Source organism: Aspergillus ochraceoroseus (genome assembly GCF_002846915.1).
Source record: "Aspergillus ochraceoroseus IBT 24754 chromosome Unknown P175scaffold_2, whole genome shotgun sequence".
NCBI lineage: Eukaryota > Fungi > Ascomycota > Eurotiomycetes > Eurotiales > Aspergillaceae > Aspergillus > Aspergillus ochraceoroseus.
Genome location: NW_024468477.1, coordinates 3,685,982 through 3,711,099, shown reverse-complemented (window position 1 = coordinate 3,711,099; position 25,118 = coordinate 3,685,982). Strand labels below are relative to the sequence as shown.

General features: G+C 48.6%; 12 protein-coding genes across 12 annotated transcripts; 6 read left to right on the top strand and 6 right to left on the bottom strand.

The window, feature by feature from the left end:
- Positions 1-1,424: 1,424 nt before the first annotated feature.
- Positions 1,425-3,094, bottom strand: P175DRAFT_0475723 (uncharacterized protein; the record flags this gene model as incomplete). Its single annotated transcript, XM_040895249.1, has 3 exons — positions 2,981-3,094; positions 2,807-2,900; positions 1,425-2,674 (listed from the first exon to the last, which is right to left on the bottom strand). Exons 1-3 carry the CDS (start codon positions 3,032-3,034, stop codon positions 1,425-1,427), a joined length of 1,398 nt encoding a protein of 465 aa, XP_040754813.1. The 5' UTR covers positions 3,035-3,094.
- Positions 3,095-4,334: 1,240 nt separating this feature from the next.
- P175DRAFT_0508102 (6-phosphogluconolactonase) lies at positions 4,335-5,135 on the bottom strand (the record flags this gene model as incomplete). Its single annotated transcript, XM_040898315.1, has 1 exon — positions 4,335-5,135. The coding sequence occupies one exon, from the start codon at positions 5,133-5,135 to the stop codon at positions 4,335-4,337; it is 801 nt and encodes a 266-aa protein (XP_040754812.1).
- A 1,641-nt stretch (positions 5,136-6,776) lies between these two features.
- P175DRAFT_0556059 (uncharacterized protein) lies at positions 6,777-7,930 on the top strand (the record flags this gene model as incomplete). Its single annotated transcript, XM_040900670.1, has 2 exons — positions 6,777-6,984; positions 7,443-7,930. 2 exons carry the CDS (start codon positions 6,777-6,779, stop codon positions 7,604-7,606), a joined length of 372 nt encoding a protein of 123 aa, XP_040754811.1. The 3' UTR covers positions 7,607-7,930.
- Positions 7,931-9,166: 1,236 nt separating this feature from the next.
- On the top strand, positions 9,167-9,406 carry P175DRAFT_0508101 (uncharacterized protein; the record flags this gene model as incomplete). Its single annotated transcript, XM_040898314.1, has 1 exon — positions 9,167-9,406. The coding sequence occupies one exon, from the start codon at positions 9,167-9,169 to the stop codon at positions 9,404-9,406; it is 240 nt and encodes a 79-aa protein (XP_040754810.1).
- A 2,928-nt stretch (positions 9,407-12,334) lies between these two features.
- P175DRAFT_0171258 (uncharacterized protein) lies at positions 12,335-13,142 on the bottom strand. Its single transcript, XM_040892503.1, has 2 exons — positions 12,890-13,142; positions 12,335-12,820 (listed from the first exon to the last, which is right to left on the bottom strand). Exons 1-2 carry the CDS (start codon positions 13,037-13,039, stop codon positions 12,590-12,592), a joined length of 381 nt encoding a protein of 126 aa, XP_040754809.1. The 5' UTR covers positions 13,040-13,142; the 3' UTR covers positions 12,335-12,589.
- Position 13,143: 1 nt separating this feature from the next.
- P175DRAFT_0171349 (uncharacterized protein) lies at positions 13,144-13,885 on the bottom strand. The gene has a single exon (XM_040892504.1). The coding sequence runs from the start codon at positions 13,658-13,660 to the stop codon at positions 13,247-13,249; it is 414 nt and encodes a 137-aa protein (XP_040754808.1). The 5' UTR covers positions 13,661-13,885; the 3' UTR covers positions 13,144-13,246.
- Positions 13,886-13,941: 56 nt separating this feature from the next.
- Positions 13,942-14,491, top strand: P175DRAFT_0499966 (uncharacterized protein). Its single transcript, XM_040896849.1, has one exon. The coding sequence runs from the start codon at positions 14,279-14,281 to the stop codon at positions 14,480-14,482; it is 204 nt and encodes a 67-aa protein (XP_040754807.1). The 5' UTR covers positions 13,942-14,278; the 3' UTR covers positions 14,483-14,491.
- A 742-nt stretch (positions 14,492-15,233) lies between these two features.
- On the top strand, positions 15,234-15,804 carry P175DRAFT_0432396 (uncharacterized protein; the record flags this gene model as incomplete). The annotated part of the gene is made up of 3 exons (XM_040893537.1): positions 15,234-15,314; positions 15,377-15,533; positions 15,605-15,804. 3 exons carry the CDS (start codon positions 15,234-15,236, stop codon positions 15,802-15,804), a joined length of 438 nt encoding a protein of 145 aa, XP_040754806.1.
- On the top strand, positions 15,600-16,940 carry P175DRAFT_0171117 (RNA recognition motif domain-containing protein). The gene has a single exon (XM_040892502.1). It carries the CDS (start codon positions 15,916-15,918, stop codon positions 16,813-16,815), a length of 900 nt encoding a protein of 299 aa, XP_040754805.1. The 5' UTR covers positions 15,600-15,915; the 3' UTR covers positions 16,816-16,940.
- A 1,062-nt stretch (positions 16,941-18,002) lies between these two features.
- P175DRAFT_0432868 (uncharacterized protein) lies at positions 18,003-19,679 on the bottom strand (the record flags this gene model as incomplete). The annotated part of the gene is made up of 3 exons (XM_040893565.1): positions 18,003-18,126; positions 18,346-19,151; positions 19,233-19,679. 3 exons carry the CDS (start codon positions 19,677-19,679, stop codon positions 18,003-18,005), a joined length of 1,377 nt encoding a protein of 458 aa, XP_040754804.1.
- Positions 19,680-20,071: 392 nt separating this feature from the next.
- On the bottom strand, positions 20,072-21,407 carry P175DRAFT_0475708 (putative calmodulin). The gene is made up of 3 exons (XM_040895248.1): positions 21,273-21,407; positions 20,751-21,222; positions 20,072-20,678 (listed from the first exon to the last, which is right to left on the bottom strand). The coding sequence occupies exons 1-3, from the start codon at positions 21,273-21,275 to the stop codon at positions 20,275-20,277; spliced, it is 879 nt and encodes a 292-aa protein (XP_040754803.1). The 5' UTR covers positions 21,276-21,407; the 3' UTR covers positions 20,072-20,274.
- Positions 21,408-21,860: 453 nt separating this feature from the next.
- Positions 21,861-24,803, top strand: P175DRAFT_0556054 (AFI1/MesA family protein). Its single transcript, XM_040900669.1, has 3 exons — positions 21,861-22,805; positions 22,865-22,925; positions 22,974-24,803. Exons 1-3 carry the CDS (start codon positions 22,165-22,167, stop codon positions 24,642-24,644), a joined length of 2,373 nt encoding a protein of 790 aa, XP_040754802.1. The 5' UTR covers positions 21,861-22,164; the 3' UTR covers positions 24,645-24,803.
- The last annotated feature ends 315 nt before the right edge of the window (positions 24,804-25,118 follow it).

Genomic DNA, 25,118 nt, shown 5'->3' with positions numbered 1-25,118 from the left:
CCACATCATCACTTGAGGAGCGGGATAGAGTGAGAAACTCGCAATGGAATAATGTAACCAGAACTAACTAACTAACTAGTTATGACGACAGGATCTGTGCTGAGTCAGGATCTCCTCCGCAGGTCTTCAATTTAGACTAACTGGTTAATTCTTCAGTCTGTACAAAATACGATCATCGAATACTTGACTAGTTAACAGAGTCATTCAATAAAAGGATATCTCTCTATTCCTTGCCCTCTAGCCATCTCTTGTCATGGATCGGGAGCTGTAAATAAATAGTACCCAGAGCGTAAGAACTAAATAGAACAGCATCGACTCTCTCTTGTTAGCTATCTTGTCCCTTACACACAAAAAAAAAAAGAAACTAGCCCTAGTAGAAATTACTCCTAGGGCCCGATCTGCCTCCTGACATCCTGTTCCAGTCTGTTGCACAAAAGGACACCTGGCGCAAAGTACTCCTTGTTCAATCTTCGCTGTGTCAACCTGTCTTTTCAGAAATTTTCGAATGTGAACAATCATTAAATCCAGGTTGTTTCTCCGGTTTTTTGTGGACTCCCGGGTTGATTAGATCCCAAGATTCGAAATTATCGGGCCGCTATCCAGCATCTCAACCCTGAATCAGCCCACCACCAACACATGAAGACTACTATCGTACTATAACCATGGATGCGCTGGCCAAGGGAACGAGCAGGTTACGTGTTTTGTGTCTCAGGGGTCTCCAAGGCCTAGATCCGGACAGCCAACGATGCTCGCGCAGGTTAGAACTCGTAGCAAACAGTCGAACCCCGCGTCCCTCCCCAGATATCTTACCACATCGGGTCTCGCCGCAAGGATAAATACAGGCAATGTGTATACAAGACAGACACATCTCCAGAGAAGCGAGTTTTGGATGCGTCCGGTATCAGCAACTGCGTGTGTGTCTGTGTCTGTGTCTGTACGGAGTATGTACACTGCAGCAAGAACTAGGCTGGTGCTCCGCCAGGATCCAAAAGGACCCAACCCACTCACGGAAGATGGGTAATTCTAACCATGGGAGACTAGTGTCAGTATCGAAGGAAAGAGAAAAACAAAAAAAAAATGCAAGAAAACCGGTTTTTCTGTCTCGATGACATCTTCGACAACCGGAATTCTGGATGGTCGAGCATGCTTTTGTCCAGTCAAATCTATGTGAAGCCCTTCATCTCGGTACCGCAGGAAGAAAAAATAATTTAAAACTGGTTTTTCCTCTTCGCTTACAACTGACTCTGGGAGTAGTCAATTTTTCTTGCACCTCTTTTGTTTTCAAGTCCACGAAAATGTCGGTGCCTTGGAAGGTTGGACAGGAACAACCTTGAACAACCTGACATGTTGCCAGGAGTACTTCGTAGCCGCGCGAGGAACAAGACAGGGCAGATGGAGAAACTGGAGCAATACGGGCAGCGCTGTCATGATTTCAACAACGGTCGTCTCCACATTCCAGTTCTTGGAACCTTTTCGTCTTGCTGCTGCCGTGGCGCTGTCAACTGCTGTGCCAGCTGACTAACCCACATCTCTTCCGACTTTACGGTGTCAATTTCGATCTTACGAATTGCGTTCAGTTCCTCGACCATCAGACGGGTCATCTCATCAAGACCCTTAGCCGTTCGTAAGAGCGCAGAACTGCCAAGCAGCTCCTCTTCTCGGTAGCCCAAGATATCCAGGCTCTGTAATTGTCTCGACGCCAATTCTAGCTTCATGATCAAGGTATTTACCTCCTCCTTCCAGGCATGGTCCAGAGGATCTATGAAGACCACGGGCCCCAGTCCCCCTACTTGTAAAAGTCGGGCATTTCTTAGTTCCTCGACCCTTTGGAACCAATTTTCGAACTCCAGGACAACCACTGCATACCGCCCCCCTAGGCCGTCGCTTAAATCATATACTTCCTGCGCAACTCGCGACAGGAGCTGGATTTGTTCTGCAAAGCCCTGCTGACCGTTGCGCTCGTGTGCATTCTTGAGCCAATACTGCAAGGCTTGCCCATTGACTTTCCTCTGTGACTCATTTTCCGCACCCAAAATTCCCCTATAATCTGCCGCAACCAAGTCATACTTGCTCCGTAATTGCGCCTCGGCACCAGTTTCCCAAGCGGTGTTTTGTCGCAACGAGGACTCATGTAGTAAACTTAGCTGCAACAGCTCTGTCTGCAACGCCGCAATCTCTGGCCAGGATGAGGGAATCAACGAGGAAGCAACATCGCTGGAACCACTAGCTGCTGGCACGGGAGTCGGTGGTTTTGCCGTCGTTTTCTTCGGCGAGTAATGCTGTTGGTAGGTGGAAAATTGAGTTCGTAGCCGGGGCGTTGTCGGCGTAGGTGTGAGTTGAGGAGGCTCAGCCTTCCGAACTCCTTGGCTAGAAGCTGGAGTAACAGTAGCAACCTGACTACGATGTCTTGCATGCCCCTTCGCCGCTGTCGGAGTTCCGGCGCTTGAACTTGCGGGTTGTCGTAGGGAGGCCGATCGAGTCGGTCGCAGAGGAGGAGGCATATCATTTTTCTTCGAGACGTCATCCTTTTTCAGTGGCGAGGGTGGACCACGGGGAATGGCTGTTCTCTTTACTGTCGTCGACACAGGGCTCGGTTTCATAGAAGATGGGGTCTTCAATTGGGCGAGTCGCATAAGGCTTTGACGGCGTGTTGGGAGGGCAGTAGAAGTCTGTACTGGTGGTTGTTCTTGCGGCTGCTTCGAGAGCGGATTCTGGACGATTGTACTCGCCCGCTGTGGTAATTGCGTCGTTGTTGTGGTTGCTGTGGAGCGTCCATCGTGGACGGGGAGAAGGCTTCTGTTTCGACCCGAAGGATTCTCGGTATTCTGTGTGGTATCATCTGTTGCTCTGGTGGGGGTTGAGACCGGCGTGTTTGCAATGGAGCGTCCTACAGGGGTAGGCTTTGACGACAGCCCGTGTCAGAGGACGTTCGGATCATCGCATGCAAGGGGATCTCAATGCTGATACAAGACTGACTGACCTGTTTTCGGGGCTCCCGTAGCCGTAGGGAACCTGAACGCGTAGGGATGGGCATAATTTCAATAGAGGGTAAGAGAAAGAAAAGAATAATCCAGTATTGGTGGGTGTGATTGTGGGAGTAGACCGAGAATAGGGAGAGAAGGACTGGGAGCTGCGGTGGGTACTATCTTAGTTGTCGCCGCTTTTAGGCTCACCGGAGTGTTTTTTGGACTTTAAAAAACACCTTCTTAGATCTATGATATTCAAGGCAACTCGCTATTCCACCCATATGCGAAATCTCTACTTGACATCCGCAGGTAACCACTTCTATCTTTGTCTATCACCCAGTTGGGTACGCACCCGGATTTGAAAGCAGTAACTGCAGATATATCCCTGTCAATATATATAAATGCTGTTCTTCAGCATTTCATCTGCAATCTTCGACGTCCATAGAACCAGGCATGTCAGGATCAGTAGTAGCTCCAACCAGCAATCCGGATTCGATGTTAATACCTGGAGGTAGGGAGTGCCTGAATTGAGTTTACCTTATCAAGTAAGTATATTTTCAAGGACTCCGCAGTACGCGCTGGAAAAAACAGGGGTGAAGTCTACATACCGACAGAGTACCTAGTAGGTACCTACCTGGTATACAGGGGTTGTACGGAGCTCTGTACCCCACCTAAATGTACTACTACTACTGTGTTGCCAGAGGAGGGGTGGAGGCAGTAGCAGCGTCTTTCGTCTCCTCGTATGGACTGAGTTCCTCGTCGTTGATCTTCCATCTGGAACGTTATTGAAAGGCGAAATCTTAGGTATAGACTACTTACATGCCTACGAAACCGACTGTCGTGCCTTGCTTGGTCACTACTTAGTTTGATTGGACATAGGTTGGGTTCCTCTGGCAGATGATCCGTACCTGCATCGGAGCTGCTGTTGAAAATGGCCTAAATCCATTTGCTACTCCAGCCAGATGTACATATGAAAATCAATTGAGGAATCTTATAATTCGTAACGCGTATATCTATTTTTGCTCCAATTTGGATTTCCTTTATACCACCGTGCATGACTCCATAAAGGGTAACAATAGCCCATGGTATCAAAACCATCACATAAACTTTTCAGCCCTCATATCGGGGACGAAAGGGACCGAGGGATATTAATAGGGATGAAGAGCGAACAACAGACAGAGACAAGATACCTAGTCAACTGCCTAAGAACATCAGATCCGTTCATTCACTTCGCGCCAACCCGATTCTAAAACCCAGCGTTGTTGCATTTTGATTTCGGGGGAATTGGTAATCTCTAGTTGATTCATACAAACAAGTATGTGAATTCAATCGGTTTTATTCGCCTGTGAACGTCGAAGCCATCCCTGATTACAGGCTTCCACGCCTAGGGAAGGTGACCCCTTCCACTGCGGCATAGTCGGTGAACCAGCTCACCTTATCGCCAGCACCCTCGTTGACAAGAGAGGACGGAAGGTCTCTCCCCTCCTCTGCATCAAAGATCTGCTTCATGATATCCTTCTTTCCACCTCCCGTGGCCACAAAGGCAATGTTCAGGGCGTGCGTCACCACTGGTAGGGTGAGGGTAATGCGTCTTGGAGGGGGCTTTGGGGAGTCGCTGATTGGGGACACCCAAGCATCCTTCTCCCGTAGCAATTGGTGGCCTGGGAAGAGACTGCAGGTGTGGCCATCGGGACCACATCCAAGGAGAATCAGGTCAAAGACAGGCAGCTTCACACTATCCTTCGCCGCAAAGGAGCGCATCAGTTCTTCTTGGTACAAGTCCGCAAGCTCTTGTGGGTCCTCGTCGTTGACATGGTTCGGGTCGATGGTCCGCACCTGGGGCGAACCGAGCTGCGATGGGATTTTGTTGAGAAGCTCGTCTTTCAGGAGGCGGTAGTTACTGTCCTCATGGTCGAGAGGAACTGCGCGCTCATCTGCGAAGAAGATTTCCCATTTCGAGAATTGAGGGATATCCTCAGGGGTGCCATCTCCAGGGGCTAGGAGAGCCTTGGCGAGAACAACGGGGAGAGAGCCTCCAGAGACTGCGACGCGGAAAGTGTTGTGACGGCTCAGGGCGGAATTTTGGCGGCGAAGGACATACCCTCGTAATTGCTCGGCCAGAGCGTCGGTATTAGGGAAACTGTAGAGGTTTGGGGCTGGACCGGCCATGGCGAATGAACTCGGAAATTTGCGCAGGATTAAAGACAGGGCAAACAGTCAGGACTGAAAAGACAAGAGATGGGAAAGGAGACCGTCGAGTTGTAATTTGGAGGATGTTGGGGTGGTTGTGGTTGTGGTGGTGGTTTCGGTCAAGAGCTCAAGGTGGGGTGGCGGGGCAGAAGATAGAGGTACACTGGATCAATCACCCGTTCCTACCAGAAGCGAAGACGAAGGTAATGTAACGATGAGCACCGGCTTTTGGGCTTAGCTTGCTAAGCTATTATGCGTTTAGTTGTCAGCATGAACGAGAAGTGGTATAGGAAATTTCATATTAGCAGAATAATGGTCCAGAGCTACCGTTGGCAAGAAATTGATTACTCCGAGTTGTCGTCAGTAACATTCCAACTATGACGTGGGCGCCAAGTGGAAGGAAGCAGCCTGCCACTGCCGCCCTTCAAAGGTTCGCTGGCAAGGACGCGACATACACCGATCAGGACATTGATTACTGTGCAAGAAAGGCAGATGATGGGGTCCAAACTTCTGCCATATTGGGATCTCCCTGCCCTCCGCAGCCACGGAGGTCAAGCGGTTTTGTACAAGATCAGGAGCCCAGATCCAAGGGCTGTAAAGACCTTTCGAATCCTGATTGAGAGGGAAATTGACGGCGGTCTGTACGAATGATGTCAGCGGGATGTCTCCCAACTTACCTTCCCGTGGATCAGAAGAAGTTCTATAGGTAGGCGAGCAAGCATGGCGCTGGATATCGCCGCGATCACTTGGTTCATATCATGATCAGATTAAGGAACCATGATTGGTGGACCTCGAGTTGCGATACCCGAGCGACAGTTGGAGAGGCTAACTTTTTCGTCCTCGTGCATTCCCAGTGTACCACCAACAAAAAGCGGACCGAACGTTCATGCACTATTACAGCATCCTGCAGACGCTTGGAATTTGGTTATACTCTTTTAGGGCTAAAATATTGCGCCTGGTGATTAGTTGTCGGGGTTGTGCCGAGTGGCTGCAGGGCGGGATATTCGTTAATGGGAGAACAGCAAAAATAACATCAACTCCTCGGATTTGCACTTGTCCCCCGTGAATGTACTTCTACTCTAGGTGTTTGTATGCACGTCCGCGGGCTCACAGGTAGAAGTGATGTGATGATTCTGACTTGGGAAAAGAAGGGGGTTTTATTTCGCAGTGGGGGATTGACGCAATTAAAGGAAGAGGAAGTTATCGCATAACCCTTGATAGTTCCAATGTCTGATGGATACATCTCGAAGCTCGGAAATCAATGACAGAATGAGCGATGACGATCCGCATCAGAGCAAGAAATTCGTGACGGAGGCATCGTTCAGTGTGTTCATTCTTTTCACGCGAAGTCTCAAGATATCATCATCATTGGCAATTTGTTATCAGAATGCGAAGGGAATGTAGGAGTAACGGCTATTTGGATCCGAAGTAGTCGGCATAATCGGTAAATAACGGACAAGACGGAACATAGTAGGTAGGAGTAAGAAATGTCAAAAATGCCTCAATCCTGCGTGGATAAAAATAAGCCGCTAAATATGACAGTGACAGGAATAGGCATCATGGAAAATAAATCACAAACAAAATTAATACCATCATAACTAGAACAGAAGCAGAACGCAGATGTCTTTCCACCTCAAAAATGCGGGGATACGCCAATTTGAGAAAGCCAGCGGTAGCCCAAGCGCGGAAAGGTCGGGAAATATATGGGTTTACGGCCTCTGTTCCATTTTCATGATGATTCACCTTGACAGAGGGGGGTCAGACCATCTGCTAAAGCTGCCAAAGCCCAGCGTAAGCCGGGGTGCAGTGCAGCTGCCCCGTCGAACGGGTACGATTGCAAGTATAAATAAGTATTCTGTACGGAGTACTTTGCACATGAAAACCAATATTAGAGGTCCGCATTCCTACTGTATATGGTTCTACATAGTTTACGAGGTAAAATGGTTGGGAAGGGAGCTGGACACCCTGTCCTGAAGACAGCATAAGATGACCGGGAGGTGAAGTCCGTAAGGCAAAGACAGACGGAACCGGCTCAAAGGATTCCCAGAAGCACGGGCGTCAATCTTTCGCACGAGGCTGCCAATTATTGGACATCAGGCCGCAGGCTACTCCGCTCAGCTAACCAGGGTTTCCACGAGGGATGATCCAGATTGACCTTATCTGCCTGGAGTGAAATAAGGTAGGTGGTTTGCCTCCCGAGGTTTGATGTCAGGGTTATGTTGATTCGCAGGCACGGATGCCGCTGGTGAGGCGATGCTGATGATTGATGATGACCGTGTTGATAAGAAGAAGCCAGCGAAGAAGGCAAAACGAATAACCTTTTAAGGGATTCACCAACGATGACCTGCGCGACCACAGCCACGGAGGCCGTGTCCTGGGGATCTGACGACCGGGGAAGCCCGAGCGGGCGACGACAACGACAACGGGTTGATGAGGCCATCGACAACTGACTGCCAATGGTAATTTAGAAATGAACCAACGAGATGCCCGTAAAGATGCTCCACTTGCCTCATGAATATATACCAATAGACCGAATAAAGACGAACAATGTGGTCGTGACTAGGCAGAAAGCGGCCAAGCTGAGTCGACGGCTTAAGCGGCCAGTGATGGTGGATACGCGTTTTACAGGAGGTGACTGGGGCCCTAAACCGGGCTTGACCGTTTGGAGGTTCCTGAGAAAGTCGATCAGTTTGCTCCAAAGGACGATCGCTTCGCAGCAGAGTCCGTCATGACGACACGACCTCTGGAGCGTTAAGGTCTGTATACGGAGCAGAAAGAAAGATACCGAGTGGCGGAGAGTCGGGACTAACCGACTCAAGCTTGCCCTTTGGGCAAGCCAACCTGCAGTATTATTTCACTTGTGCATCTAGTGTGCTATTTTGAGGAACTATGACAATTGGATTAATCTGAATATATTAACGGTTGACATCAAAGGCCGGGAGAGTGATGCGACCGTCCTACTGCCAGTTCTCTCTGTTGTTACGTAGTCTACCTACATATAGTGTATGCATGTCTGTGCCCTGTATAATTTGAATACCTCTTGTCATGTCTCATGATATGGTTCTTGGTACAGAAGTTAGTTACTTTAACTATTAGTTGATCAATCTTAATCCTGGTAGGCAACCAGAAATGCTCATTCCTAGATAATGCTTCCTCAGGGGGAGAAGATTCTTTCCAGGCGGACCAATTTCCACCTTTTTTTTTTTTTTTTGGTTTGAAACAAACCCACATTTTCCGCTCAGCTCCAGTCACTACTATTTTAACAGTTAGTGGTTAGCTATCAGTAATTTTATTGTGTTTACTCTGTATTATAATGTATATATGGATATTTACATGCCTTAACTAATGAGATATTTTCTTTTCTTACTCTTCCTTAGTAGCTCATTCTTCGCTGATGATGATATTTTATTATTTGAAAAGAAGTAATTACCTAGTATTTATAGAGGAGAAAATAATAAAACACTACCTAATATACAAAGCACGTATTACTACCATTACTACTACTGTTAGTTAACAACTACTCCATACTTGGTAATATAATAAAATAAGTAAAAAAAAAAAACCCCCCAGTGGGTCGATCTCTGACCCTGAAACTTTTCCTTGGCAATAAAATAGTAGTCATTGTATTATTATTTCTCTAGGCTGTACGATAATATAATAATAAGTATACTTCCTCCTCCTCCCACAGCCCTGCTTCATGATTCCTTTAGCGACCCAGTGACTTCCCCCTCAACCTTGACCGATACTCATGAAGAAAATACCCGGTCTGGACTTCACTCCTGGCCACCTTTCTTCTGCCTAAGATCGAACAGGGATTCTTGTTAGGCTCTAAAGCGAACTCTTGGGGCGCTGGCCTTATTTATTACCGTCTCCTCGTACCAGGTGCCTGCCTTCTCCGCATCCAACTTCTGCAACCGCTACTACTCGACTCTCGTCGCATTTATCTCCAAACGTCGGCTAATACAACCACCTTCCTTGCTTTTCTAGCCTCTACGCCCGACGATTTCACTATGAGCTCCTCTTCCGTCCAAATTCAGCCCCCGCCGACCGGGACAGCTGGTAAAGGGGTTGGTTCGCACTCTTCCGCCGGATCCAGTCCGGGATCCATCAGCTTCGACATTGTCCGCTGCTCCCGATGCCAGCGCTCCATGAGTCTCGGGAACGAATCCTCCTCCCCCGGCGTTGTTCGATTCGGAATGAATTCCTACTACTGCAGTCGGTGTGCCTCTATGGTAGGCTTCATCCGCTGAACCCCCAGACCGCGGATTCCCTCTTCGCAACTGCCAGAAAAACGAGAAACAAAGTACATCAACACGAACTGATCTCTCAACCAACCGATTAATGGTACTGGGGATAACACGGCCTCCCGACCTTGGTTCTTGGATGCTCGTCTCCTTTTCATTGCGACCACTCTCGCTCGGATAATGTGATTTCGGACATGTTCACTGTGCTGGCACAGATTGACCTTCGAGGTCGAATACAACGGCTGATGTCCTTGGGAACCGGATGTTTTGAACCGCTGTCTACCAACCCTCCAGGGCCTCCACCGCGGCCTCCACCACGGCGTACGAACACAACGCAGCCAGCGATAACATTTCCACACGTACGCGAATCTGCGATCATGCAGAATCAGGATACACGCTGTCTCTAATTTGCTGTGGTACTACGGATCTCCGTCTGTACCTGATATCGAGGCTACGGTCTTTCCTTTTGACGAAATAAATCGTGATTTATACAACACATGCACGCATTGAGATACCCTAAATACGCCTCTTTTTCACTTTATTCTTTTTAATTGTTTTTTTTTTTTTTCTTAGATTTGTCATGGGATTTTATTGCTTTCATATTGTTAAATACCCAAGATTTGTGATATTAGTATAACTATAGGTAGACAATTACCTTTTCCGCTTACAGTTCTCAAACAAAGCCAAACCAGTTTTAACTGTACCTAAGATTAATCCACATCCAACGATATAAACACGGAGTTTATCTCCTTCCCGACGGTGAGTGGGTGGCATACCAACCCACGCGCTGTGCCTATTGTAATGTCTAAACAGACTTAACCCCAGAGATCCCCGCTCGCGTCTGCGATCGTCGTAAGAACCCGCATATCCCTTCTTGCCAATTACAAAGATAGAGGATGGAGAATAAACCACGGGCAGATAACAGACTCTCTCCTACCTAACCTCAACTGACCAGACCAGACCACCGCACCCGAGGTACTCCAGCCTAAGCTTTCTTTCAATCATCAACCATCAACCATCAACCATTGACATACCTAAGTACTCTAGTAGACAAGTCACGAACATTGGAGAATCCTCCTCCCCCTCCCCCCTCCTACCTGTCTTAGTGCGATTTTACTCCGTACTAGATTGACGACTCACTTCTAGGTAGGTATACCATTTCCTAACTAGGTTAAAGATGTCTTTCTTTTTTTTTTTTTTTTTTTCCTTTTTTTTTTACCTTTAACTTTTCCACTTTCCTCGCTGGGAAGGTCCTGAGGGAGGCCCGGGGCTACTATCGGTGTAGTTCTTCGGCCGTATCATTGGTATGGAGTTCATCACGTTCATGGATGGATCTCCTACTACTAGTAAGTAGTAACTGAAAACTGCCTACCCTAATACTAACTATACCTATAGCTATACCTAAATTTAGGAGGGTAGTGACTGCTTACCCCTCCAAACCCAAACCCAAAACCAAACTTCAAAGGTCTGTCTGTCTGTCTCCCTTGCTCCGTAGTCCGTACACAAGTAGGTAGTTAACCCGAATAGTTAACTAACTAACTTATATCCTAGCTTAATAAGTAGTTACTGGGAACGAGTTAAGAGTAAGGTAATACACAGTACGTACGCAGTTCGCATCGCTGCCCCCCCCCCCCTTTACCGCAGGGGAGTGCTTGGCCTGGCTGGCTGCCTGTGCCACACGCATCCGATCCGAGGTGCTGATTTCATTGGCGTTTTGTCGTAAGAGTACAGAGTAGATCCCGAGTACAAATGTAGACAGTATGGAGGACGGAAGAAAGGGAAAATAAAAGAGGGAGAGCGAGAGGGGGGAAAAGACTAAGAAACCTCTCGGATTACGCCGTCGCACTCCGTAGGTATGTAGTGGTACATAGTAGTGTATTTGCATCCGACACAGCCTCCTTCCTGACTACTAACCTTGGTACCTTAGGTATACAGTACAGTGCGAACGAACACCCCCGTACCTAATAACTACATTATCAGACTAAAGCTGGAACAGTTCGCTACAACAGAGACAGACCGAGAAAAGCAAAAAAAAAAACCTCAGCCCCCTTTTTTTTTTTTTTTTTCTCGTTCTCGCGTAAATCCCAACACGGTGGAGTCTCGGTGATCAGTGGGTCTGACACGGGCTCTTAGAAGTTAGGTAGGCTTCCAAAAGCTAGGTACAGTTAGTTCATTTGGTTTCAGCTGTGGTACCCTTCGTCTGGGATTCGTGGACAACTACAGAGTGCCTCCGTACTCTGTCCAATGCAGGATTTTGTTTCGGGTGGAGGAAGGGGGATGTGGTTCCACTTGATCGGTACGGTACTGTTGAAGACTGCCCTAGGTACTCTACGGAGGACTAACGAGTACATATGCTGTTTGCGGATCGGAAGGTCAATGAGGATTCTCCTAATCTCTAGGAGGTCGGCTGTAGGTAGTAGTTAACCACTAAGCCGGGCAACCCCCCGACAAAATGGCTAGCTCAAATACCTATCTATCATCTGTCAAACGCACTCGATTGATCCCATCCCACGCAGAGAATGACAGATGTCAGATAACTCCTGTTCCGAATACGGTGGCGCAATGCTATCCCATGCAGAGTACTTACATCCACCGTGCTATTGTCCCGGTACAGGGCGGAATAAGTTGCGAGCCTAACCTAGCATTCAACCATTCTTGGCTTGTGAGAGCCGACATGTGATGTGATATCCCATCCCAAGGCTGAATATTGCATCCATTATCGTTCGGGATTTCCGGAGACCCAGAGAAAAAACAGAGCCGTGTCATCCGATACCTACCTATGCGATCGGAATAGTGCAGAGTCCAAGGTAGTACATTGCCATTCTAGGTCTTCTAGAATACGGAGTAGTGAAAACTACCTACCAGGTTTGCAATACCTAGGTATAAGAAACCTGCTCCAGTCGTTGTCCTCAACGCTTAAGCCACTCTGGTCCAGGCCCCCAGGCTCTTCGCCTGTTTTTCCCCGGTCGGTCCGCAGCGGCGGTGCATTTTACTCTTACTGCAGACCAGAGTTATTCTAGTATGGTCTATACTCCATAATCGTCCACGTGAGTAGAATGGCAGTTACTAGTGCTCTACAAGTAGCCTAGGAGGAGGACTCGGTATTTAGCGACGGCCACGCGACTATGCTGTATGACTCATGACCTTTTGCGTTCTCATTTCTTGCTTACAGAGTAATAACTTAGTTAACTAGTTAACTAGTTCACCAATAAAGGTTGTAAACTCCGTTCTTGTTTTCCCTCTCTCTGGGCATGCGAATTTATATACATGGTTAGAGAGTGGATTTCTAGTGGGAGATCCTCGTGGAGGGGGTGCTTGCTTTTCAACTATTTCTTGAATGGAGTTTCGGTCGTTTATTATAAAGTTGGACCATGTAGGACCGTAGGTAACTAGTGAAGGATAAGGTTGATGCTTCGGTTCCTGGCGATAATATAAGTCAGTGTGCGGGAGATTAAAGAATCCAGTAAAAACAGAGAGAACAAAACTCACATGGTTACTAATAGATATTCTCTTTCTAACATTATCTGGGAGCCTAGAATGATGCTGGACAATTCTAATATCGCTTAGTCCCATTGAGTGCCGAAAATCGACTTGAGTTACCGTCCTAGCAGAATTTCCCCATGTCGCTTCGCAGTGCATAGCTGCTCAACTCCTGCCGTGAACCCAACATTAACGGAAATTCAACATTCGCAACTACTGGCGGTGATCTCAGTGGCAATGTCCAATGGTCCATACATGTACATCGCCGGGTCTGCATGGTTTTAGACAGGCCGCGTGAGGCATGTACCCTCTTGCCCGGAGTATGGTAGGTTAGTTTTGGATGTTGATGAGGCTAGAATGGATACCTCATATGCAAGTCAGTCCAGGGACTATCCCGGATGCATTAGAACGGCACTGAAACTCGAATCGGAGGCAAAGTAGGAGAATATGGCCAGTGTCTCCCAATGAACAAAGAACAGAGCCACCTAACTGCCCATTGCCCAAATGCCTTGGGAGGGCCGTTAAACGCCTTACCAACGAACAACAATAAGGCTCGAAAAAAATTCTGCTCGATACTACCAGTGCCAGAAGTTCACTGACCAGTAGAACAGAGGAAGAAGAAACTTGTCCTGGGGCGCAAGCCGACAAGGCTTGCGCTCGGCTTACCAGACATGATACATCACAATCACTCCCAAATTGTGTGCTTCTTCTATTTCTGAACCTTGCCAGGTTCAAAAAGCAGAGAGAAAAGAAAGAGCAGCCCCAGCTGTGATTTCTCATATTGCATCCATCTAATCAAGATGAGTGATTTGCATTACATTCATAGCTTGCATTTTCCTTTTTCTTTTTCTTTTTCTTTTTCCTACCGTTTTTGATTTCCAATTTCGAGGCAACTGAGTTACTCCCACGTATGACGAAGCTTCTGCTCTCTGTCTGTCTCGCTTCGGGTTTGACTGGATTTCTGTATAGTTTTCTCGAAGCACCACTTTTCTCGGGTCATACCTACATCTTGATAAGTTGACTTGACATTGCATTATTTCTGAAGGGCCGGGATGCAACTCACCCTCACCCACCAAGCAAGATCATGCAAGGTCGGATGTCTACCATTCCTCAAGTCCATTTGCCATCCAGCTTCAACCTTTTGCTCCCCCGAGCTCAATCTGGCGGTGTAACATCAACATCTGTCTGGTCGATGTCTAGAGAAGGATGGGGTTGTGCAAGGGTGGCTGAAAGGGCAATTTGAATGTGATTGTTGCTGTATTGGATCTGATAGAGTTGGGATTATCTCCAGTAAGATTTGGGATATCCGATCAATGCTGCAATCGACCCTAGGAAGGGGAAGAAAAGAAAAAAAGGAATGAAATAAAGGTCGTAGTAAAGAAAAAGAAAAGAAAAACAATGAGAGTAAATCGTAAGGGGCAAGAAAAAAAAAAGGAAAAAAAAAAAACAGAAAAAAGGTCCCAGTCTTGTTTTGTCCACTGTTCCTTTTCCCTCTTCCTCTTCTTCATCCTCCTCTTCCACCTCCACTGCAGTCAGTCCATCATGCATGACATATCAGGCTACTCCTCGATCCCTCTCGATTCCAGATTCCAGCGGAATTGACACATCCCAGCGACCTTCAGTCCCATTCTCTGTCGTCTCGCGCTGTCAGAACTGCGCCCCTTTATTCGTCAGCGGTTCAGCGGTTCCTCTCTCGCCCTCTCATGCTCTTTGCCATCTAGCTCGCGATCAAAGATCTCTGGCCCTGATCCTCTAGTTTCAACTCCTATCTTTATTTTCTCCTTGTCATTCGTTCCACCGTTTCCCTGAATCGTCATTGGGCTGTTTACTTCAGTTGATGCGGCGCCTGGGACTATTGCCCCCTCCCAAGCCCATTGTGTCTCCATTCCGTGGAGCTGCTTCGATGTAGGCAACATATCAGTTTCATGCGTTCTGCTTTGCTTTATTTCTTTTCCTGTCCCGCTCGCTTCTATGCTCCTCCTTCTGTCTTTAAAGGCGAGGACTGTATTTTAACCCCGAAGACCCGGTGATTTCCCACCGCAAACACGACCGTCGGGTAAATCTTCAGAAGTACTGTATTCTCAAGAAAACAGCGATTACCGACGAGCTACAAGGAGAGTTCTGATTGTGCTTCTTCTCCTTACCAGTCCGACCTTGCTTCGCCCGTCCTTTTCTTTGGTTTGGTTTCACCGTTCTCTGGGGGTTGTGATATCAACTGTGTCGCCGGACAAGAAATTCGTCATACTCTGACTCGGGGTCTCTCGCCCCTGTAGTCTACCCATTATATTGTTCTAGAACTATCTAGAAAAAAAGGATCAAGGGCTGCATCGATAGCAGCCGCACTTAAACAGCAATGCCCTCCCCTCCACGCGAGAAAGGACGGGTGTCGAGACCTCGAGGATCCGAGGAAGAATTCGTGCTGTTTCTCCAGGGGGTGAGTTCCTTCACTTCCCCAACAGAGTCCTCGTCTGGGGGCATGTCTTACTGAGAAGACAGATTCCAGCCCGCTGCCGCTGGCAAGAACTCAAAGACTTGGTCCGCCAGACGGCCTTACACATTCGCCAAGCGGTCGTGTACGATGACCACCATGGGTTCCCAACGGGCCTGGGCCAGATTATTGTGAAGAACGAAGACGAGGCCTGGCGCACATACCGTACGTGGCTATTGCTTCTGGATGCCACTTCCATTCTTGAGATAGCTGACACAAAGCTGCTTTTTTTTTAGACAGACTATCCACAAACGGTTGGGAGGGACAGAGTCTAGTTGTTACCCTAGCCAGAACCAGCTCCCCTACGAGACCCATCGCGGGTCCTACGAAGAGCCCATCTTGTGTTCTTCCACCGAACTATGTGGCTGGGTATTCAACGCCCCCGAGAGTTACCCAAAACCTGGCCGTACCGGCCTCCCCTATTTCCCCAGAGTAGGTCTAGACTTGCATTTCTATAGCAGAGCTCATATTAATATGCTACTAAAGATCCGTTATCTCAACAAGCTCGACTTATCACGGGCCCGAATATGGCGCAGTGATCAGCCCCATGGCCATCCCACACCAGCCATTTATGCCCATTTTCACAGACCCATTGTCGCAGCCGGTCCCCGGCATGCCCAACTCACCAGCTTTACGACCCGCATTCTGCGACCCCATGGCATTCGGCATCCTCCCAGCATATCCCATGTCCCACATGCACCCTCCCATTATGGCACCCAGCATCCGACTGAACCAGCGCAGACCAAACCACACCCCCACCGGCGCCAACAATAGCAGCAATGCTAGCATCCCCCGGAAAGCCATGTACACCTACACTCACAGTCATCCCCCTCTCTTCCCCGCATACTCCAACGCTCCATCTCGCCAACCGGGGCGCCGCACTATCTTCATCCAAAACCTTAGCCCAACTACCACAGCGCAAGACCTCCGAAACCTTCTGCAAGAAGCTGCCGCAGGTGCGATCGAGAAGTGTGAAGTCCCCACTGACCCCGAAACCAGCCGCTGCAAGGGATTTGCCCGCGTCACACTTGCCTCCGCAGAGGAGGCCAAACGTGCCATAGGCCTGTACAACAACACTGTCTTCATGGGCTCTAAGATCCGCGTCAAAATCGACAGGAGTATCCACATCGCCTCGTATAATCTCAACCCCGGTAGTGGCATGGTCACTAACCCCGGTAAAACCGAGAGCACCACTGCTGCCGCTACCGCAGTCGTCGTGGTCGATCCCCCCACTGGTCGGACAGATCAGATGCAGCCCGATGGTACCTGTTCTAGTACGAGCACTTCTGCCTGTAGCTGTGCCGCTTCGGAGAGCTCAGATGATGAGCCGAAGCCAGTCGAGCCATGCGAGACTGCGAAGCCTCCACTTTCGAAGCCGATTGACAGGTGTCAGCCACTCGTTATCAATGGTTCGGGGATTGGAAGGACGGCCGCAGTGATGACTTGACCCCTTTCACCTGAATTTCCAATTGGGGGCTTACCTTTCTTCTCTCAGCTGAAGCTTTGGGAGGTTACTTTTTACATGCATCATCTGTGATTTATTTCTGGTGCGGGTATACGGTGTGGTGGGGTTTGCGTCGCTTAACACTTTCATCTGCTTGCATTGTTATTTTGTTACTGCTACTGCTACTGCCGCTGTTACTATTACTGTTACTTTTAACTGTTACTGTTTTCTTGTTGTGTTTTGTTTGTCGGTATCACCTTGTACTTGATTTATTTTTACTATCTGTTCTTGAGTCGGGGTTTAGGCGTATATATGGCAAGAGAAAATTCAAGCAAGGTATATCATATCTATCATCAATCAATCTAAATGTAAGATGAATGGAGTCAATTAATGTAGTTTCCACGGAGTACTTACTCTGTATTGCATGAGGCTTTAGAATCCCCGAGAACCCAAAATAAAGAAGCCCAAATAAGTAAATAAAAAATAAGACAGAGAGAGATATGGTATGATAGAGACAATAAAATGTAAAATCATTTTCATTTATTCATCAGTCATCTAAACCGGTCTGTATCAGCGGGCCTTTGCCGTCGGTGAGGAAAAACAGATCAGATAGACAGACAGACAGAGGACATGAATGTTTCCATCCATCCATCCATCCATCCATCCATCCATTCGTTCCTCTTTCCCTTCCTTCCTTCCCACTTCTCTTTCTTTGCGTTCTTTGTCTTCTTCTGTTTGGTGTCTTCTCAGTCTCGTCTAGCCGGTCATGCTTTCGTGCCCTCGTCTCATCTCATCTCATCTCGTTGCGTGGCGTTGCGTTGCGTTGCATCAATAATGCAATCAATTCATGAACTGAAGAGTATAAAACAAGAAAATCAATCAAAATCAAATCAAATCAAATCAAATCAAATCAAATCACATCACATCAAATCAAAACGCAAGTTAAAATGTCAACGCCGTGTGATTCGTTACCGAGGAAATGAAATAAACTCAAACACCTCGGTAAACAAAGTCCGGTTACCTAGGGCATAAAATGTAAAATAATACAAGGATTAAGGTACGTAAATAGTGAGATTGCGGGTGGTGTGGTGATTATGGTCCACGGTGCACGGTTCGAAGGTGGAAAGGTGTAAAAGCCTAACTAGAAATGCTCGTTCGAGGTTCGAGGAGGGCATCTATGGAAGGTTCGTTTATTTCGCATGGCCGATCAACTCGGCATATAATGGTTCAGGGATCTTACGGACGATCAGGACGGCCAGGGCGATGATCTCTTTAGCGTCGAGGGGCGGGAAGGACCGAAGGATTTTGTTTGGACTGTATATCTCAGAAAAGAACGAGTCAGATATTCTGGACGCATAGAGTGTTTGATATAACCTCTGTTCGGGGCCAAATGGAGTCACAATGGGGAGGTGAATGATGTGACTGGTCGATCATGTCGGGCTGGCCGAGTGGGGAAAAGGGGGGGAGAAAGAAAAAGAAAACAAAGGGAAAAAAAAAAAAAAAAAAGGCGACAAAGAAAAAAAGGTAACGCACCTTGGACTATTGAGAAGTGTGTCTCGCATTTGGATCAGCTGCGCCACAATGCACAGGATGTTTAGGTGAGGTCCGTAGGCGAAAAGGAAATCCCAGAGATGAAGTACTTCGGGTAAAGGGGGGGTGCAGGCGCAGAGGGTCAGAACGGAAGGAAAAGCATACAGCTTTGCCTGGAGACCCTTGGAGAAGAGGTAAGCCGCGAGCTTCGGCTCGACGATTTCAAGACATCGATCAACGAGGACGAGCCCACGGTGCACGCCATCCATGGCGCCACGGATATAGCCGGGGCATTCACGGGTGATAAAGGTGTGGAAGAGGGCAAAGGCCTCCGCTTCGCTGCGGGCTGCGTAGAGAAACGGGGCACAAAGCACATTCATGCCTTGCACGTAGATTGCGGACTCGCTAGTGATGCCCGGGCTGTTTGTGGCGTGGCTACCCGCAAGGCTGTTGTTGGAGGCGCTACTGGGAGTCATGTCGTCAGCAGAGGGTTCTTCCTCCGCAATGCTTGGGGGAGTGTTGATAAGAAGCTCCATTTCTCGTCGACGGGACGAGGAAGGCCGAGACTTGAGTTTGTGTTTGGATTTGGCATCGTGGAGTCTCCAGGCTACTGCATTGAGGAGCCTGATTAGACTTGCTTCTGTAACGCGGCGTTTAAACAGCGGATCAGTGGCCAACGTGCGAAAGGTGTCGTTGCGGATTTTGGTATATGCAGGAGAACGGCCTCGATGGATGAGGGAAATGTATTCGTCGGCTGGGAGAAGGGGGATATCAAGGAGGATCAGCCATAAATAAACCCGATACGTTGACTGGGACGTAAGGAGTTAGTCAATAGCAAGAGGAACGTTGCGTTATTGTCCGACAGCACAACGGGGATAGAAAACGCATACCATGCCATCACCATCTGCTTCCACACGTGTAGATAGAACCAAGTATCTCAACTCCTGTAGCGCTTCCTGGACATTCCCCTGCTGAGGTCCATCGCGCAGGAGGGTCTCTAAAAGAGATCTCTTGACTCCAAACCCTGAGCCAGTTTTTCTACCTGGGCGCCGTTGGGATGAAATCGCGGGAGCATCACGGGAACTAGCATCACTGTTGGATCTCGCGCGACGATGCGTTCGAAGGCGAACAGGGGAGTCGAGCTGGGCCGGTTGAGAGAGCTCCGCAGGCCCGGCGGAAGAACGAGTGTTGGGAAGAAGAGAAGAGGCTAACGAAGGGCTGGAGGAGAGGGTCTGGTGGGATTGGATTTTACGCAGACCTCGCATCGTCCGTGGTGATGGGGATCCGGCCAGAGCAGCGAGGTTCAACTGGGCCTGCGTGGGTGGTTGGGAAGCCATGAAGTTGGTGGTGAGCGAGAGGGATGGCGATGGTTGGTTCAGCTGGAGTCGCCAGGACAACTCACCATCTTCCGGTCAACCAAGGCCAGGAAGATGGTCCATGAATGGATGTACAGATGATGGGGGTTGGATAGCGAGCGCAAGAGAGAAGGATGAGTTGTATACTGAAGTGTCCAAGGAGTTATTTAGGTGGCGGGCTTTTTTTTTTTACCAATGGAGGAATGCGGAGAGACTCGTTGGTTCCCACGCGACGGCGCGGTTAATTCGTAGACTAACCCACGATCGCGGCGTTTTTGTTGCTAGGGTGTTACTGCTAATTTAGTGCCTGTCAGGACATGATCCAGCTTAACGGTTTAACCTGCATTGGATTCGTTCTAGATACTGTGGTTATTGTGGTTATTATTGGTACTTGTCTAGCAGATAGAATCTAGGGAGTGACACCACAGTATTTAATATTGACACAGCTACCAGAGCTATACGAAATAATAAACATACCCTTGCATCCTCAACGCCAGTCCTTCCAAAATGATAGTAAAGTGAGCAAATATAATTAGATATACGCCGGTTCAGGGCCTCCAAACCCAGAATCCCAGGTTCAAGAATCTCGTTTCCCCTGCCCATTCTCCGTACCCCCCATTACGGCATTGACAAACTCTGGGTATTTCAGCACTTCTCCTCTCTTGCCTCCTCCGGTCACCTTCCCAGTCTTACCCCCAAACGCTCTTCGGGCTGTAAATCCATTGAGAACCTCATTAATCTCACGGTCCGTCAGCGGGAGTTCTCCGTCATCGGGAGTGGTATGTAGAAGTGCGTCTCGTAATTCCTCCACGTCGATCTGGCCGCTATCGTCTTCATCGAATGCTGCCAAAGCGTTGACCAGTTCCTGTCGGGAAGACAAGGGCGCGAGTAGCTGAGAGAGTGTATTCAAGAAGGTAGGGAAATTGATGGTAGGAGAGTTTCCAGGAGGGAAGAATTTAGATACTGCAGACGCGTCTTGGCCTATTTCGCATGTTCGTCAGCTTGGCTCTGGACCCTGGGTGTGTTCATGCCGCGCTTGGGTCATCTACGTACCCACATTCACCAGGACATCTGCCACATCGTCCTTGTCTACAAACCCGTCGTTATCTCTATCCAGAACCTGAAACGCCTCTCGGATCTCCCTGAGTTGGGCTGGGGCTAATCGGGCTACGGTGTCGGAAGTTGCAGCCATCATACTCGCAGTTTTGGCCTCCATCGTTGAAGGGGAGGTTTCAAGGGTGTTGGCTCCCCGAGTCGGGGACGATGAAGCTTCACGGGTAAATCGGGGCTGAGGAATTGGGTCTCTGTCCTTGGGAGAGGCATCGTGGTCTTCAACCGTGTACGACTGATTCAATTTACTAGGAGAGACCACAGGAGTGTAGCCTCGACCTGGTGAGCTTCCCGGAGTAACTGGGCGGGCCTGCGTTGGAGGAGATCCAGGAGTAGATGGGCGGCGAAACGGTGATGCCCGAGGGGAGCCAAAGGATAGTGGCGAGGGTCGGAAAGGAGCATTGTTGGAGGGGACCTGGAGGGGTTAGTGGGGATGAGAGGAATCCCAGTAGGAGCAAACATTACCATGTTGGGGGAAATATGAACGAGGATTTTTTTTTTTTTTAAAAAAAGCAATTAATTGAAAGAGAAAACCAATAAAAAGCTCCCAAGAAACAGGGGAGCAAGAAATGGAGAGGGGATATGATGGCGATAGGAAAGAGAAACGTGGGAATTGAAGCTGAAGTGAACTCCACGATAGATACATACTTCCCAGAATGGAAATCCATCCAAACAAAACAAACAGGCTTGATTTCGGGGAATGAGTCGGCCCGATTCAAAGCACGTGCGGGGAGGGGCTATTTAGAAGCACCGCAGTAAATTATCATTACTTATGTATATATATAACTAGGTAGATATATATAACTAACTATGTGCATATATAATATATACATAATTCTAAAAAAAAAAAAAAAAAAACAATAGATCTTCTGTATTTTGTATCCCCTATCCTATTTTTATTCCATTGATATTCTAAACTATCCACGTCTTGCAATATTTAACATCGAAATCCCCCCCCGCTGTGGAGATTAGATCCGTTCGCTGGGAAATCGCTTTACTGAGGGCCCCCTTTCTTTCCCCCCCCCCCCCCCCCCCTGAATCTCAATAAGAAAGAGCAAATTCAAGACATGTTGTTGCATTTCGTCTGCCACTGCTGTGTTGATCTGAACGATTCATCATCTTCCGATCCTCAGCCTCTTCTCGCATCCACGGACTACATGGTTTAATCATCTAGTTTCCCTCCCGATTGGCGCATCGATTGAGCATGCTGCTGCCGTTGTTCCACAGCTGTCTGGAGCTATCCCACCTCTACTAATCCCTCCCTCTTTCCCGCTCTTGACCTTCGATCCTTTCTCCCGCCTCCTCCACGAAACAAACGCCCTTCCTCCATTTCTCTTGTCCCCTTTCAGCAAGGACAATGAGTGCCACACTGCCGATACGCTCCTCAGATGAAACGGCTCATGTGGCCTCGAGTCTGGCCAAACCCAATGGCTTACCCCGGCTGTCTCCTTCCCCGTCGGTAACCCGCAAACTCTCCTCGGTCTCCCCGAGGAGCTCGCAAACTTCGGGGCGACGTCGCTCTGGAGAACCACCCGCCGCTACTCCAGCATCGAGCTTAAAACCGCGCAGGCACAAGTCGCAATATCCTCGTGATTCCCCGGAGCGCCATGTAGAGTTTATTCTAGTGGCCTCGTTCCACATCGATCGGGGTCCGATCATGGAACATCAGTACCCGGCTCCTATCAGCGGTGATGAGAGTATGCTGGCGGAGCTGATGTTACCCGATCAGACGCACGTCCGTAGCCAGGATTGGACCATATTTTTTCTGCACAAAGATACCAGCACGGAAGCGGAGGACGAGGCTAAAAAGAAAAAGAAAAAGAAGAGCGACCCAGCAAAGCATGGGGAGGATGACGAAACTAGCGACAGTCTGGAGGATGGATCAGGAGAAACCACTGAGGAAGAGCAAAGCAGTGATGATGAAGATGCGGGGGAAGGGCCCCCGCTGATGTATGTGCTCAATTTGGTCAATACAAAGCAGGACAATACAGTGAAGCGGTATGTTTCTGGTCAATCGCGGTCTCATAGGCAAGAGCAACAAAGCTAACTAGATGCAGAGGTGCAGTGGTCAAGGCCATGGCGATATGTACCCGACATTCCTTCCTTCATATATATAAAGTATGTATGCTTTGAGCTCTACTCCGGACGTTCCACTCACAAACCCAGCCAATTCTTCTATTAGCCCTGGAGGACTACTTTAAATCGCCATATCCGGAAACCCTCGCGTCGCTCTACAATGCTGTCAACGCTATGGATCTTTCCCTGTTACCCAGGCTATCAATGCTGGAACGCCAAATACTACAGGCCAGCAACAGCAAGGATATGTTCATTGAGAAATTCGAGCAAATGATTCATCAGCGAATGATTGAGGACGGGGAGATACATGAGGGGGATGACGAAACCCCCCCGTCGCCCAAAAGGGCCTCTTCCCGCCACGTTCTTCCTCGAGATACGCACGAGTTTGAGTCCAAGATTATTTACCATGATATTCCAATTCCAGTCAAGGTACCCACCGTGATCTGGCCTGAGATTGTGGGTGATTTCTCCTTAGTTAAGCTCATCCAGATCTTCTCCGCGCCACATGCCACATCGCCGCAAGCTTTCCCTCTCCATCCTCACCTCACCAGCAGCGGCGCGTTTACCCACCCGATCATCGTCTTGGTGAATGCCATGCTGACCCAAAAACGAGTGGTATTCCTTGGCCACAATCGCCCATCGGGAGAAGTTGCTGAGGCGGTGCTGGCGGCGTGCGCGCTGGCATCCGGAGGAATCCTGCGCGGATTCACCCGCCATGCCTTTCCTTACACTGATCTAACTAAGATTGATGATCTACTCAAAGTGCCGGGATTCATTGCGGGTGTCACCAATCCTACCTTTGCTAACCACCCCGAGTGGTGGGACGTCCTCTGCGACCTACCAACCGGTCGGATGAAGATCAGCAATCACATCGAACCTGCTCCAATTACTGACGGCCTTTTGTATTTCCAACAACAAGCTTCGTTGGCCAACAGCTCATCGAGCTCAAACTCCGACCCAAGTGGAGACAACCTGTTTATGGAAGATGTGTTACGCAGCATCACGAACAGGCACGGAGAGAATGCAATTAGAGCCAAGTGGCGGGCATACATCACCAAATTCACGAGAGTGGCTGCTGCTTTTGAGGAGACAGTCTACGGCGCATCGAACCTGTACATCATTGGCCCCAATGAGGAGTTATACCCAGAGAGCCCCAGTGGCGTGCAGGCGGATCCCCTTGACCCGACTACTCTCCGCGGACACGGCTACGTCTGGCCGGACGAATTGGCCAAACAGCGTGAGTTGATGGCATCGGTTTCCAGAATTGAAGGCTGGCGTACCACGCGCTCCTACTACTCATTCATCCAAGATATTGCAGCCATGTACTACCCAGCACGGCCCATTCAAAAGCCTGACCTCCATCATCATCACGATCGGTTGCGAACCCTAAAGCTTGCCCCGGCCGATGCTGGGGTTATCTATGTAGCCTTCTCGCACGCGATCAAAGACTACGGAGGGATCTGCCAGCTTCTCACCGTCACCCCAGAGAACCAAGCCGGTCTCTTCTACCTAGCCATGGGCCTCTTCCACGCGGACCTAGCCGTCCGCGAAGCCACCGCAGATCTTCTTGAACGAATCGCGGTGCATCCAGCAGGCCGACATTTCTGGGCGCAGCTGAACCGATTCGCAAAGGCTGCCTACTTTCGCATCAAACGGGATAAGGGCACAGCCTCCAGCCTCAAGTCGGGAATCGATAGCCTCGGTGGTCCCCAGAGTCTCCTTGGGGTTGCGATGGGCGGTGTTCAGTCACATGGGAGTTAATCCTCCCCTCCCCTCGTCTTCCTCAGCCTCCTCATCTTGTTCGTTTTATTAGACGAAACGCCATTATGATTCCATATCTATATCTATTTCTATTCGTCTTTGAGCGATGACTGACTATATTATACTCTATGTCTTTTTTTTTTTTTTTTTCTTTTTTTTCCTTCACGCATATCTTTCTCTCTATATCTTTATATCTGTGATGTGATTTACTTGGGCTGGATATACCTCATTTGTTTATCTCTGAGATTCTGAGAATCCAGCTGGCATCATCTATTTATCTATTCTGCATTTGTTCCCATATTCCATCAATGCAGACTCATCAGTTTATTATAGAGATCAGAAAGAAGAAAGCAAAAGCTGTGATGTGGTATAGGGCATGAATCCATAAAAGCCTTGTGATCACAGCTGTTTATATTTTATTCAAGTCCGGGGATGCATTTTTTTATCCTCTGGGGTCGTTATGAATGTTTTCCA